Below are 13132 nucleotides of genomic sequence, written 5' to 3' on the forward strand. Positions count from 1 at the left end.
TCCTTCTGGGTTTCTTTATCTTTCTGCCCTACTCTAAACTAGTTGCTAGTAAGCCTGCTGTATAACTATCACCCTGAGACTTTCATTTGGTTATCTCAGGAATCACCTCCACTTTTCTCCTTTGTGGGAGCTCCTGTTTCTTAAACACGATGTTGTGTACTTTCGTGATGGTAATGCTGTGTGTACGTTTTTTTGTGTAGTTAGAACTTAAAGATGAAGTGGATTTCAGTAAGTAGTGTTGAAGCTAAGTTTATTTAAGGTAGAGAACACAAGGCACACAAAAAATGACTCTGTGGTAACTATAGAGGTAAGGCTAGGGCTAGATTGTGGAGAGTCTTGAATACCAAACTTAGGAAGTGGGATTCTTCTATGCAGTGAAAAGCCATCACAGGCAGGGGTAAGAAAGCATCAAGTATTGTTAAGTCCATTTGACAAGCTTTGAAGTAAAAATTTAGTAAGAAACCAAATTGGACATTTTTAAAGAGCTTTAGCATTTCATTGGCATTAATTTTAAAAGCCCTACTATCAATTTAATTACTAAAAATAGAGTAAAACTGTACAGACAGCAGTGAAGTATCAGAGGAGCCAGATTCTCATTTTTTGGAACACAGATGTCCTACTTGGTATTAGATTGCCAGAATCTCTTAGAGCAACTAAGGCCAACTTCCTATTTCTAAAAAATCACTTCTATTTTTAAATTTTAATTTCCATCTTTACTTATCTAATCATCATTTACATTTGGTTGTTTGAAAATCCTATTAAAGTACAAATTTTTAAATTGACAACAGTTTGAGCAAATTGTCTATCAGTTGAAAAGAAAGAAAGTTTCAAAGGTACGCTAGACTCCCAAGAATTTTTTTCTACAAATTAGAAATAGGTTGTGCCTGTCTTTTCATCCTGCTTATTTGTAATTGGTAATATCCAATGCCTTTTGTAATTATCCCACAAGCTACATGCACAGGTTTTTAACAAAACCAAGTTTTAAAAGGCTTCATTATTCTGAAGAAGGGGAAGCAAAACCACAAGAAGCAACAGGCAAAATTACTGAGCTAGGGACATTCTAAAACATTCTTCTTTAAGTCACTGTGAGTATATCTTGTCCATTTTAGAACATTATATTAGGTCTTTGAAGGATGGAATTAATGACTTCCTCCATGACATGTGGACATGTCAACAATCTGTGTGAGTAAAATTAAAATAGTTAAATCTTTCTTTGTCACATTCTGGTTTGGCCAGTATAGTGTGGAAAATTAAAGCATTTATTCTTTTTGGCTCTTAAGTGTTCATACTCTGCTGAACATCTTCACATACAAATACATTTAATCTATGCAGTAAGCCTGTGAGGAAGACACTATTTGCGAGTCCCATTTATAACTAAGAATAGTGAGACTTAAAGAGAGGTTAAATAACTTAGCCAACATCACATAGGTAGTAAGCAGTTAAGGATATGTCCCACTATCATTAAAACCTTGCACCAGTAACATGTTTATGCTTGATGAGACCAGAAAAACAAAGCAGGGTGTTTTATATGTTATTGCTGTTTGAGAAATAAAGCAGTGGAATGGTTATGTAAAGATACACATTTTATGTGGAAAACTAAAAGTTGAAATAGGTCTAGGAACTTTGCCCATTAAAAGGTAGGATGGCATTTTACTTTATTCTAATTATTCCCCTTAGTGTTTTGTTGTTTTATTTTTCTCTTGCAGGAGTGATAGCACCTTTCACATTTAATTCTTAACATTCTCTTTGCAGTAAACTGCTGCCTCACTTTTTTTTCTCACTATGTATCTTGACATTGACCTAATTAGCATCAGCAGTCTATTTCCTCTCAAAAGTAATTTCATTCAGCACACATTATCAGTTTCTGGCATCCATGGTATTGGCTTATATGTAGTATGTATTTGTCACATTAAGACACTCAACTGGAAAAGGATCAGTGCTACCCAGTGTTTCCTTTTTGTTTTTTTTCACAATGACCTTGGGACTCATTCAGTGGCCTTGTAGCATTTAGAGTGCTGTTTAAAAGCTTATAGGTAGCAGAGTAGTCAGAGAAGTTATTGTGAGTAGGCAAGTTTTTTTACTGTTTCTAACATTTTTATTTCATTTTATTTAAATGTTAAACTTAACTTCCTGCTTACATTGGCATCATGTTTTTAACTTTGAAGTTTGATGAAACGCTCTAGTGTGAAAATATTCATTAAAATCAGATAATATATTTTTCTGTACCAGAATGTACATTCGATTATTTTATGTTCTTTTTTTTAAAATGCAATTTTATTGAGATACAATCACACACCATATAATCTATCCAAAGTATAGAGTTCACAGTATCATCGTATAGTTGTGCATTCGTCACCACAATCAATTTTAAAACATTTTCATTACTCTAAAACATCCATACTCCTTAACCCCCCCCCCCATTATTTATATATTTTTTGTCTTTATTTTGTTACTTATCTGCACTGGTTACCCTTTACACTGGGTGCCCTTTACACTGGGTAAAAGGAGTGTCAGTCACAAGGTTTTCACAATCACGTAATCATAAGATAAAAGCTGTGTAGTTATACAGTCATCATCAACAATCAAGTCTACTGGATTATAGTTCAACAGATTCAGGTAGTACCTCCCAGCTATTTAACATACTAGAAACTAAAAAGAAATATCTATATAATGCATGAGAATAACCTCCAGAATGACCATTCAACTCTATTTGAAATCCATTAGCCACTGAAACTTTATTTTGTTTCATTTCTTTTCCCCTTTTTGGTCAAGAAGGCTTTCTCAATTCTACAATGTCAGGGCCAGGCTCATCCTTGGGAGTCATGTTCTGCTTTTCAAGGGAGACTTACACCCCTGGGAGTCATGTTCCATGTAGGGGGCAGGGTGGTGAGTTTATCTGCAGGGTTGGCTGAGAGAAAGAGGCCACATCTAAGCAACAAAAGAGGTTCTCTGAGAGTGACTCTTAGACATAATTATAAGTAGGCTTAGCTTCTCCTTTGCAGGAATAAGTTTCTTAAGGGCAAGCCCCAAGATTGAGGGCTTGACTTATTAAACTGGGAATCCCTAATGTTTGCAAGAATATCAGGAATTTCCCAGGTGGGGAAGTTTAATATTTTTGCATTTTTCCCCAATACCTCAAGTGGGTTTTGCAAATACTTTATTTTCTGCCCAAAATACCCTGGGATGTATTGGGATATTACATTAACCTGTACAGAATAACAAGATCTCATTTCCTATTCTAGGTTCCATGTAATTATATTATTTAAATAAACTGACCATACAGAATAAATTGGAAAGTGTGCCACAGAAAACATAAATTTTGTATCAATAAACATCTCTTAAAAAAACAGTTGAAACTCATGAATGGATGTGACTGCTGTCAAGAGCTCACAGTCTAGGAACCTTTACAATAAGCCTTATTGAACATTCTGTACTCCTGCATTGTTGATTGCCCAATCTCTGCCCACATTCCAACCCCTGATAACCTATGCTCTTGACTTCAATGCTCAGCATTTGCTCATTATAGTTAGTTTATATTAGAGAGGACTTACAATATTTGTCCTTTCATTTTTGGCTTATTTTACTCAACATAATTTTCGCAAGGTTCATTCACCTAGTCGCATGTCTTACAAATTCATTCCTTCTTGCAGCCAACTCAGTATTCCATTGTATGTATACACCACAGTTCACCCTTCTGTTCATCTGTCGATGTACCCTTAGGCCACCTCCATCCATTGCAAATCGTGAATACTACTGCCATAAACTGTGTGCAAATGCCTATTCATGTCCCTCCTTTCTGTTCTTCTAAGTATATACCAAATAACGGGGTTGCAGGATCATATGGCAACCCTATACCTTAGCCTCTTGTGGAACTGCCCTCCAGATAGGCTGCACCATTCTACTTCCCTACCAAAAATGAATAGGTATATCTCTCTCTCCACATCTTCTCCAGCACTTGTATCTTCCTGTTTATTTTTTATACAGTTTTATTTGCACAGCATACAGTCCATCCTAAATGAATAATCACATGGTTATGCATTCACCACCACAGTCTATATGAGAACATTTTCCATTTCTTCCACTGAGAATGAAGAGGAAAAAAATAAAAGAATAAAAAAATAAAAAAGGAGAAACAACAACGAGAATTCCATACCCCTCCTTATGTCCCCCTCTGTTGACATCTAGCTTTGGTATATTGTCTTTGTTACACCATTCAAATAGTTTTTATAGATTCTAGTTTTCTTTTGAAATTCAACTATTTGAAGATGATTTGGAAAATGCTGTCAGAAAAATGGCAGAATGAATGTGGCACTCGATTCATGTACTTCTCTTCTTTCAAGAATTGTAGCATTGTACTCCAGTGCTTACAAATAGTGGTTTATATATTTTGTCCAAATTGTATAGTTGTTTTCAGCTATTTCATCATGGCCAGACACAGAAGTTTCTGAAATAACTTTTTAGTATCTGTGGTCACTTAGAATACATTGCATGATTCTAATGAATTATTTTAATATAGTTTTCTATGCTAATTGTTTTGGAAAAATATAGGCAATTTGTAGTTTTCAAAGATGCCCCCATTTCTGTCTTACTCCAACCAGTTTAGAAAAACAAGCTAATCAGATGTTTAAAGTATTTTAAAATCTATTTATATGTGACTTTTCCCCTTATATTTTTTTGCAATATTTGCTAGGACCATGATCAAGGATTCCTTGAGTATCATCAAGGTAGAAATGGCAGACCATCCAAATTGGCACGTGGTCCCTGGATGCCATTTAGTTACTGTTTACCTTCCATGTCACTGGGTTGGCCCTACTTACCCCATCTTTCCAGTTCTTTGCTAGTTCATTCAACTAATACAGAATCCTGGCTATATGCAGAGCCCAGTGCTAGACTCAGTTAAGATAAATGTGCAAAATAATTAATGCAATTCCCCTTACCCACCAGTAGTACTTATACCCTTGTGTAGGTGAACCAGGTACATACAAGTAATTCTAAATAAAGACAAAATGTGTCACAATGAAGGAATAAACAGGTGCCAAATTATTAATTCTAGAGTCTGGTTTAATACTACAGGTTCCTGTAATCCTTACTCTTTTTTTAGCTATTTCTTTTTGTTATTAAAGGGGTTTGGTAATATAAGGGGTGAGAAGAGAATCATTTTCCTTCTTAGTTAAAAAAAACCACTGTATTAACAACATAAAAACATCTTTAAAAGAAATAGTACTTTTTATGGTCCTAGCTCCTTAATACAACAGATTAATTTTTTGCTTATAACCCCTTTGGTCCTTTCCATTTAAACACACATTTTATATAATTGCATTTTTCATTGCCGTGAACCTTTTATTTTCTAACTTCACCGTAATCTTCATAACAATACTATTGTAATTGATATTTGGTTTCTTATCTTTGTTATTCCAGTGTTTGACAGGTTTTCTTTTGTTGGGGATGGATAATTTTCCAGTTTTAAGTATTAGAAGTACTCAGTACACGTCTTTGATTCATGAATCCCACTCCTAAATATTTAGCATGAGTAAATAATTCAACAGAAAGAAAGCTACTGCTTTTTCAATATTTCTGTGACTCTTGCTACAAGCTGCAATTTTACTTTCCAAAAAATATTTTATCATTTTATGCTGCCAGCAATGGTTTTATAACAGCATACTTTAGGAGCTATAACTTAAAAATACTGACTAAATTAGTCTATAAACAATATACTTTAACTTTGCTTAAGTTTGCAGTTCCTTGGTTATTAATAAGATTGAACAATTTTCCATATGGTTATTTGTTATCTATATTTAAAGAATGATTTTAAGCACTGAACTTTTGGTTATTAATAAATCATCATGTATAATTCCTCCTTCACCTGGTATGGTATCCCAAAATAGATTTATGAGAGTTAAATGAGATACTACATGTGAACAAACTCTAAACAATGCCTGACACATAATAGACACACAGTGAGTGTCTGCAAAAGGTATCAAAGTTCAAGTATGTCTCATTTTATGACTATTCTTTCAGGGAAATAAAGTATGCCTGTTTCTTTTGTTATTGAATATATTAAAAACAAATTTTCATATTCTAGTCATTTGATTTAACTTCAGTGTTTTTAAATGAATTAATCACCATGTTTAGAAGTTAAACTCTGAAGCTTAATTATTTTATATGGTTATAATTACATAAAATCTCTAATATACAACAGTCATTAGATACAATAAGAAAAAAATTGTTTTGCAGTTAATTGCCTTATTTCAGTTTTGAAAGATAATCTCTAATCCCTACTTACCTATAGATACAATACAAAAGGATTTTGTGAAAAAAGAAAGAAATACTATGGTTTTAAAAAAAAGGATTTTGCTAGTATTAATACATTCGATTATTTTTATCTTTTCAAATTTACAAAACTTGAAGGTAGCCAATAAGGTTCAATAGAATAAAGTTTAAGGGATTTCTTTCCTGATGTGTAGACTTTGAAACCAAATTTTGGTTCTCTTATTTTTCTTCAGGTTAAAAAGGCCTTCTTTGCTTTGGTAGCCAACGGTGTTCGAGCAGCGCCACTATGGGAGAGTAAAAAACAAAGTTTTGTAGGTAAGCAGGGTGAGCCTGGGGGAAGAAACTAAAATGTAAGACCTTAAAAGCAGAAGGCCCTTGTTCAAAGTGTCCACCTAAAATGTTAAATACCACCCGTGGTGTATCATTTCTCATCTCTTTGGTATGTACTTTTTTGACAGGCAGATGAAAATGATATAAACATGACTGCTACCTTTGCTGAATCATTGTTACATATGTAAAATGTTGTGCAACTTAAAACTAAGTGCCATGATTTCTGAGGTTATAAGTCATAGTAGATAATGGATATTTTCTCTGTTAGTATTCATCACATTATTTTGAAATGATCTGTTTACATCTGTCCTCCCTCTTGGTAACTTCCTCAGGGCAAAGGTTCATATCTTTTTCATCTCTGTAGTACTAGTGTCTAGAAAATGGTAGGCACTCAGTAAATGGTGACTGTTAAAGTAAAATCTTCCCTCAAAAATCATCATTTTAGAATGCTTCTCAGGGAACAATCCAGTCCCCCCAAAAGTGTTATGTGTCTAAAGCTTACTGACTACTTTATCTCATTGTGAAGTATTTTAAATAATTTACATATAGCTCTGTTTGTTGTGATATTTTATGACAATCAGTAAATTTTCCCTTCTATATTTGCCAAACACTGTAGTTAATTTCATTGTACTTATTATCAGGTTTAATTTCAGCTAAAAAATTTTTTTCCAGTTTGGTATAGATAATTAACAGATTAATAGTTTTAAATAATGTATTGAGTTGTGCATGCTATCTTTAAAGTTTATATTTGAAAAGCTTTTCTAATAAATATTCCAGGTTTGATTGTCACTTGAAATTTTTCTTGTATGTTTTCATGGTTTTATTTTTAAGATACAATTTTTTGTTGCAGGAATGCTAACAATTACAGATTTCATAAACATACTACATAGATACTATAAATCACCCATGGTAAGTGCCAGCAACCCTTTTGTCAGTAATTGGAGCTGTATATGACCATGTATATGTATAGGTGTGTTTGTGGATGTGTTTGTGTATTTTAAGATTCATGTGTGTGTGTCGTTTTCTTTTTCAGTACAGGAATGATGGCAGTGGTTAATTTTCTGAGTACATATAATGTGCAGAAAACTTCAGTAGAAAACTATTAAACCTAGAAAATAGCTAGCTTTCCCCTAAGTCAGTCATATATTTGAAGCTTGAGGAAGGTAGTCTCAGGAAAAATAAAAGGAAATAGCTTGATGTATGGACCACAATATCAATTTGAACTTACCAGAATTCTTATCCTTAGTCCCCTGTATGTAATGTATCTCTTACGATTTTCTCCTTAATTTTGGATTTCAGCAGTAATTGATGTGCCTCAGTGTGGGGGTTTGTTCATATTTATCCTGCTTTCTGTTGCATTTCCATGGTTGTCTAAGTTTGTATCTCATCTAATTCAGGAAGTTTTCAGCTATTATTTCTTCAAATATTTTTCTATCTCATTCTTTCCTCTTCTAGGACTTCAATTACATATGTGTTAAACTGCTTGATAATGTCCTACAGGTCTGTGAGGCTCTGTTCAGTTTTCATTATTTTGTCTCTTTTGATTTGCTGGTTGCATAATTTCTAATGCCTGTGTTTCTGTTGATCTGTGTTCACAAATTCTTCCTTGGACCTTATCCAGTTTTTTTTGTTTTTTTTTAATAAGAGAGGTTATAGGTTTACAGAACAATCATGAATAAAATACAGAATTCCCATATACCATCCCACCTCCATCACTTGCATTGGTGTGGATCATTTGTTAAGTTGAAGGATTTCTTTATATATTCTGGATATTAATCGTTTATTGGATATGTGGTTTCCAAATATTTTGTCTCATTGTGTAGGCTGGCATTTTATTTTCATGATAAAGTCCTTTGAGGAACAAAATTTTTTATTTTAATGAGGTCCCATTTATCGGTGTTTCTCTTTTGTTGCTTGTGCTTTGAGTGTAAAGTCTTAAGAAATCATTGCCTAACACAGGGTCCTGAAGATGCTTCCCTACATTTTCTTCTAGGGGTTTGATAGTTCTAGCTCTTAGATTAAAGGTCTTTGGTCCACTTTGAGTTGATACTTGTATATGGCATGAGGTGTAGAGGTCCTCCTTCTGTTTTTTGCAAATGGAGATCTAGTTTTCCCAGCACCATTTGTTAAAGAGACTATTCTTTCCTGGTTGAATGGTCTTTGCCACCTTGTCAAAATCAGTTGGCCATAAATCTGAGGGTGTCTCTCTCTCTAGCTAAGCCAACTTGAAAGGTGAAATCACTGCCCTCCCCCCTACGTGGGATCAGACACCCAGGGGAGTGAATCTCCCTGGCAACGTGGAATATGACTCCCGGGGAGGAATGTAGACCTGGCATCATGGGACGGAGAACATCTTCTTGACCAAAAGGGGGATGTGAAAGGAAATGAAATAAGCTTCATTAGCAGAGAGATTCCAAAAGGAGCCGAGAGGTCACTCTGGTGGGCACTCTTACGCACAATTTAGACAACCCTTTTTAGGTTCTAAAGAATTGGGGTAGCTGGTGGTAGATACCTGAAACTATCAAACTACAACCCAGAACCCATGAATCTCGATGACAATTGTATAAAAATGTAGCTTATGAGGGGTGACAATGGGATTGGGAAAACCATAAGGACCACACTCCACTTTGTCTAGTTTATGGATGGGTGAGTAGAAAAATAGGGGAAGGAAACAAACAAACAAACAGACAAAGGTACCCAGTGTTCTTTTTTACTTCAATTGCTCTTTTTCACTTTAATTATTATTCTTATTATTTTTGTGTGTGTGCTAATGAAAGTGTCAGGGATTGATTTAGGTGATGAATGTACAACTATGTAATGGTACTGTGAACAATCGAATGTACGATTTGTTTTGTATGACTGCGTGGTATGTGAATATATCTCAATAAAATGAAGATAAAAAAAAAAATCTGAGGGTGTTTTCTGAGCTCTCAATTCAATTCCACTGGTCTATATGTCTTTCCTTGTGCCAGGACCATGCTGTTTTGATTACTGTACCTTTGTAATAAGTCTTAATATCGGAAAGTGTCCTTCAACTTCATTCTTCTTTTTCAGGATGGCCTTACCTATAAGGGGCTCCTTGCCCTTCCATATAAACTTGATGATTGACTTTTCCATTTCTGCAAAGAAAGTTATTGGAATTTTGATTGGGATTACACTGAATCTATAAATTGCTTTGGATGGTATTGACATCTTGACGATATTTAGTCTTCCAGTTCATGAACACAGAATATCCTTCGTTTATTTAGGTCTTCTTTAATTTATTTAGGTCTTCTTTAATTTATTTTAGCAGTGTTTTGTAGTTTTCTGTGTACAAGTCCTTTACATCCTTGGTTAAATTTATTCCTAGATATTTGATTCTTTTAGTTGTTATTGTGAATGGAATTTTTTTCTTGATTTCTTCTTCCAGTTCATTCCTTGTGTATGGAAATACTACTAATTTGGGGATGTTGATGTATTCCGCTATTTTGCTGAATTCATTTATGAGCTCTAGGAGCTTGGTTGTGGTTTTTTCAAGGTTTTCTGTATATAGGATCATATCATCTGCAAAATAGAGAAAGTTTTACTTCTTCCTTTCCAATTTGGATGCCTTTTATTTCTTTTTCTTGCCTGACTGCTCTGGCAAGAACTTCCACTTCAATGGTGAGTAACAGTGGTGACAGAGAGCATCCTTGTCTTATTCCTATAATCAAAGGAAAAGCTTTCACTCATTCACCATTAAGTAGGATGTTAGCTCTGGGCTTTTCATATATGCCCTTAATCATGTTGAGGAAGTTTCCTTCTATTCTAGTGTTCTAAGTGGGTGTTTTTATCAAGAAAGCGTACTATATTTTCTCAATTGCCTTTTCTACTTTTCTACCTCAATTGAGATGATCATGTGTTTTTTTTTTTTCTTTCATTCTGTTAATGTGGTACATTACATTAACTGATTTTCTTATGTTGAACCACCCTTGCATACCAGGGATAAATCCCACTTGATCATGGTGTATTATTCTTTTAATATGCTGTTGGATTCAGTTTGCTATTATTTTGTTGAGGATTTTTGCATCTATATTCATAAGAGATATTGATCTGTAGTTTTCTTTTCTTGTGGTATCTTTATCCAGCTTTGGTATTAGGGTGATGTTGGCTTCATAGAATGAGTCTTCAGTTTTTTTGGAAGAGTTTGAACAGAATTGAAGTCAAGTCTTCTTGGAATATTTGGTAGAATTCCCCTGTGAAGCCAGCCGGTCCTGGGCTTTGCTTTGTTAGATTTTTAATTACCGATTCAGTAATTGAAAGAGAGTCTCACCGGATATAAAATTCTTGGCTGGCAGTTGTTTTCCTTTAGCACTTTTAGTATTTTTTCTGCCTCCTTCTTGCTGCCATGATTTCTGATCAGAAATCAGCACTCAATCTAATTGGGACTCCCTGGAACATAACACATTGTTTTTCTCTTGCAGCTTCCAGAATTCTCTCCTTGTCCTTTGCATTTGGTAGTAAAATCAATATATGATAGGGTACATTTTTCTTCATGTTTATCCTCTTTGGTGTTCTCTGAGCTTCTTGGACGTGCATATTCACATCTTTCGCTAGGTTGTGGAAGTTCTCTGTCATTTCTTTGGCTGTTCCTTCTGCCCCTTTCTCTCTTTCTTCTCCTTCTGGGACTCCCATAACTCATATCTTGGTGCACTTGATGGTGTCCTATAGCTGTCAAAGTCTATTTTCACTTTTAATATTTCTTTTTTTCTTCTCTTCTTCAGCCTGATTCATTTCAAGTGTCTTGTCTTCAAGTTCACTGATTCTTTCTTCTGCTAACTCCAGTCTGCTCTTGAAACCCTCCTGGACATAATTCATTTCCATCATTGTGGTCTTCAACTCCAGTAGTTCTGTTTGGTTTGTTTTTAAAATTTCTACCTCTTTACTTCAACTCTCATGTTGTTCATTTGTTGTTTTCCTGATATTGTTTTAATTCTTTCTCTGTACTTTCCTTCATCTCGAGCAATTTTAAGATCAATTTTTTAATGGCTTTGTTCAGTATGTCCACATTCTCATCTTCCTTGGTGTTTTCTGTATTTGTATCCTCTTCCTTTGGATGGGCCATGATTTTCTGTTTCCTTGTTTGTCTTGTATTCTTTTGTTACACACTATACATTTTAATATTTTAAATGTTAACTCTGGGATTTACTCCCTTGGATGTCTGTTTCTTGGTTTTATCACCAGCTGGGTAAGACAGATTTTCTTGAGCTTCAGCCCTTCTTTTAGAAAGGTCTGCCCAAGACAAATGCAGTATGCCAGGTTTTGCGGTCTTTCTGGGGCTCTGTCTTTTCCTGTGCTTTTGCTTATTAGTTGTTTTGGAGTTCCCCGGTTTACAGGAGTTTGGTTGTCCCCTCTGTTTCCCAGGAGAGGGACCTCCCTCTCCCCAGTGTTGGATGCCGGCAGGTCTTTGTCGTAGACTGTCCACCTCTATAGTTTTTTACACTCCTTTTGATGTCTCATATTGCTTTTGCTTGGAAGGCAAATTCTGGGAGGAGGGTCACTCTGGAGAAGACTTTTCAAGTCAGTCTTTCCCATCTAAAACAGGGCTAGGGACTCACAAAGAGAGCACAGACCAACTCCAGGTATCAGAAAGTGCTCCAAAGGCTCTGGCAGCTCCCCAAAGCTGAGCTTTCCTGGCCTGCCCAGCAAATGCAGCCGTTACTGCCTCCTGCAGCCTTGAGGAAGTGCTGCATCTTTAAATCTCCACAGCCTCCGCCCTTGTCTGGGGAGGTTTGAAACAATTACTGTGGCTGCTTTTGTCAGGGGCAGGTTGAAACAATAGCTGCCTTCAGCTCCCCTCAGAGCTGGGAACCAGCAATCCAAATTCTTCAATCAAAAGCCGTGATCAGCGATCAGCGGTGCACAAAAACCCTTGTTCTTGGGGAAGAGGATTTTTATGTCCCTTTCTGTCACCACAGCTAGCCAGGGACTGGACTCCGTGGCAGCCTGCAGTGAGAGTGGAGGATGGGTGCCAGTAGCCGCTGAATGGAAAGAGCAGTTTACAGTTCTTTATCTGTCTCTTCCTTGTGTTCTTCCCTAGATGCTGTACTGTGTTCTTCTGGCCTCTGGAGTTTCAAAATAGTTGTTTCAGACAGTTCCTGCCTGTTTAATAGTTGCTTAGGTGGAAGGACTGAGTCCTGGAGCTCCCTACTCTGCCATCTTCCCAGGAAGTCCAGTCTTATTTTTTAATTTTATTCCTGTTGATTTTCCTATGAGATTGGGAGATAAAATTTGTAATATTTCTTAGCTTTGTAAATTTTCTAGGGCCACTGATTTTTCACAAAATAAAAATGGAACTTTAAACAGTAATTTTCATGTATATTATGGAAAGAGCTGTTCTTTTTACAGCTGTACATAATGAGAGCCTGTATGTACACAAATGTAGGTATTAGTTTTTTTTTTTTGTTTTGTCTTTTTTTAACTATTAAATTTTGTACTCAGGAACAGCAAGGGCCTCTTCCTTACCTTTCTGCAGTGTCTAGTAGAGTATTACATTTGATATTGGTGATACTTC

At 35.5% G+C, this 13132-nt stretch overlaps 1 protein-coding gene across 4 annotated transcripts in view; it reads left to right on the forward strand.

Annotated features, from left to right (window-relative positions):
• Positions 1-13132, forward strand: part of PRKAG2 (protein kinase AMP-activated non-catalytic subunit gamma 2) — a 400476-nt gene that overhangs the window by 364595 nt on the left and 22749 nt on the right. For all 4 annotated transcript variants that reach the window (XM_037835774.1, XM_037835773.1, XM_037835775.1 and 1 more), the window contains 2 exons: positions 6504-6585; positions 7451-7509. In XM_037835774.1, the coding sequence (XP_037691702.1) occupies positions 6504-6585; positions 7451-7509 (141 nt within the window). The remainder of the gene's footprint in view (positions 1-6503; positions 6586-7450; positions 7510-13132) is intronic.

Source organism: Choloepus didactylus, chromosome 5, assembly GCF_015220235.1.
Source record: "Choloepus didactylus isolate mChoDid1 chromosome 5, mChoDid1.pri, whole genome shotgun sequence".
NCBI lineage: Eukaryota > Metazoa > Chordata > Mammalia > Pilosa > Megalonychidae > Choloepus > Choloepus didactylus.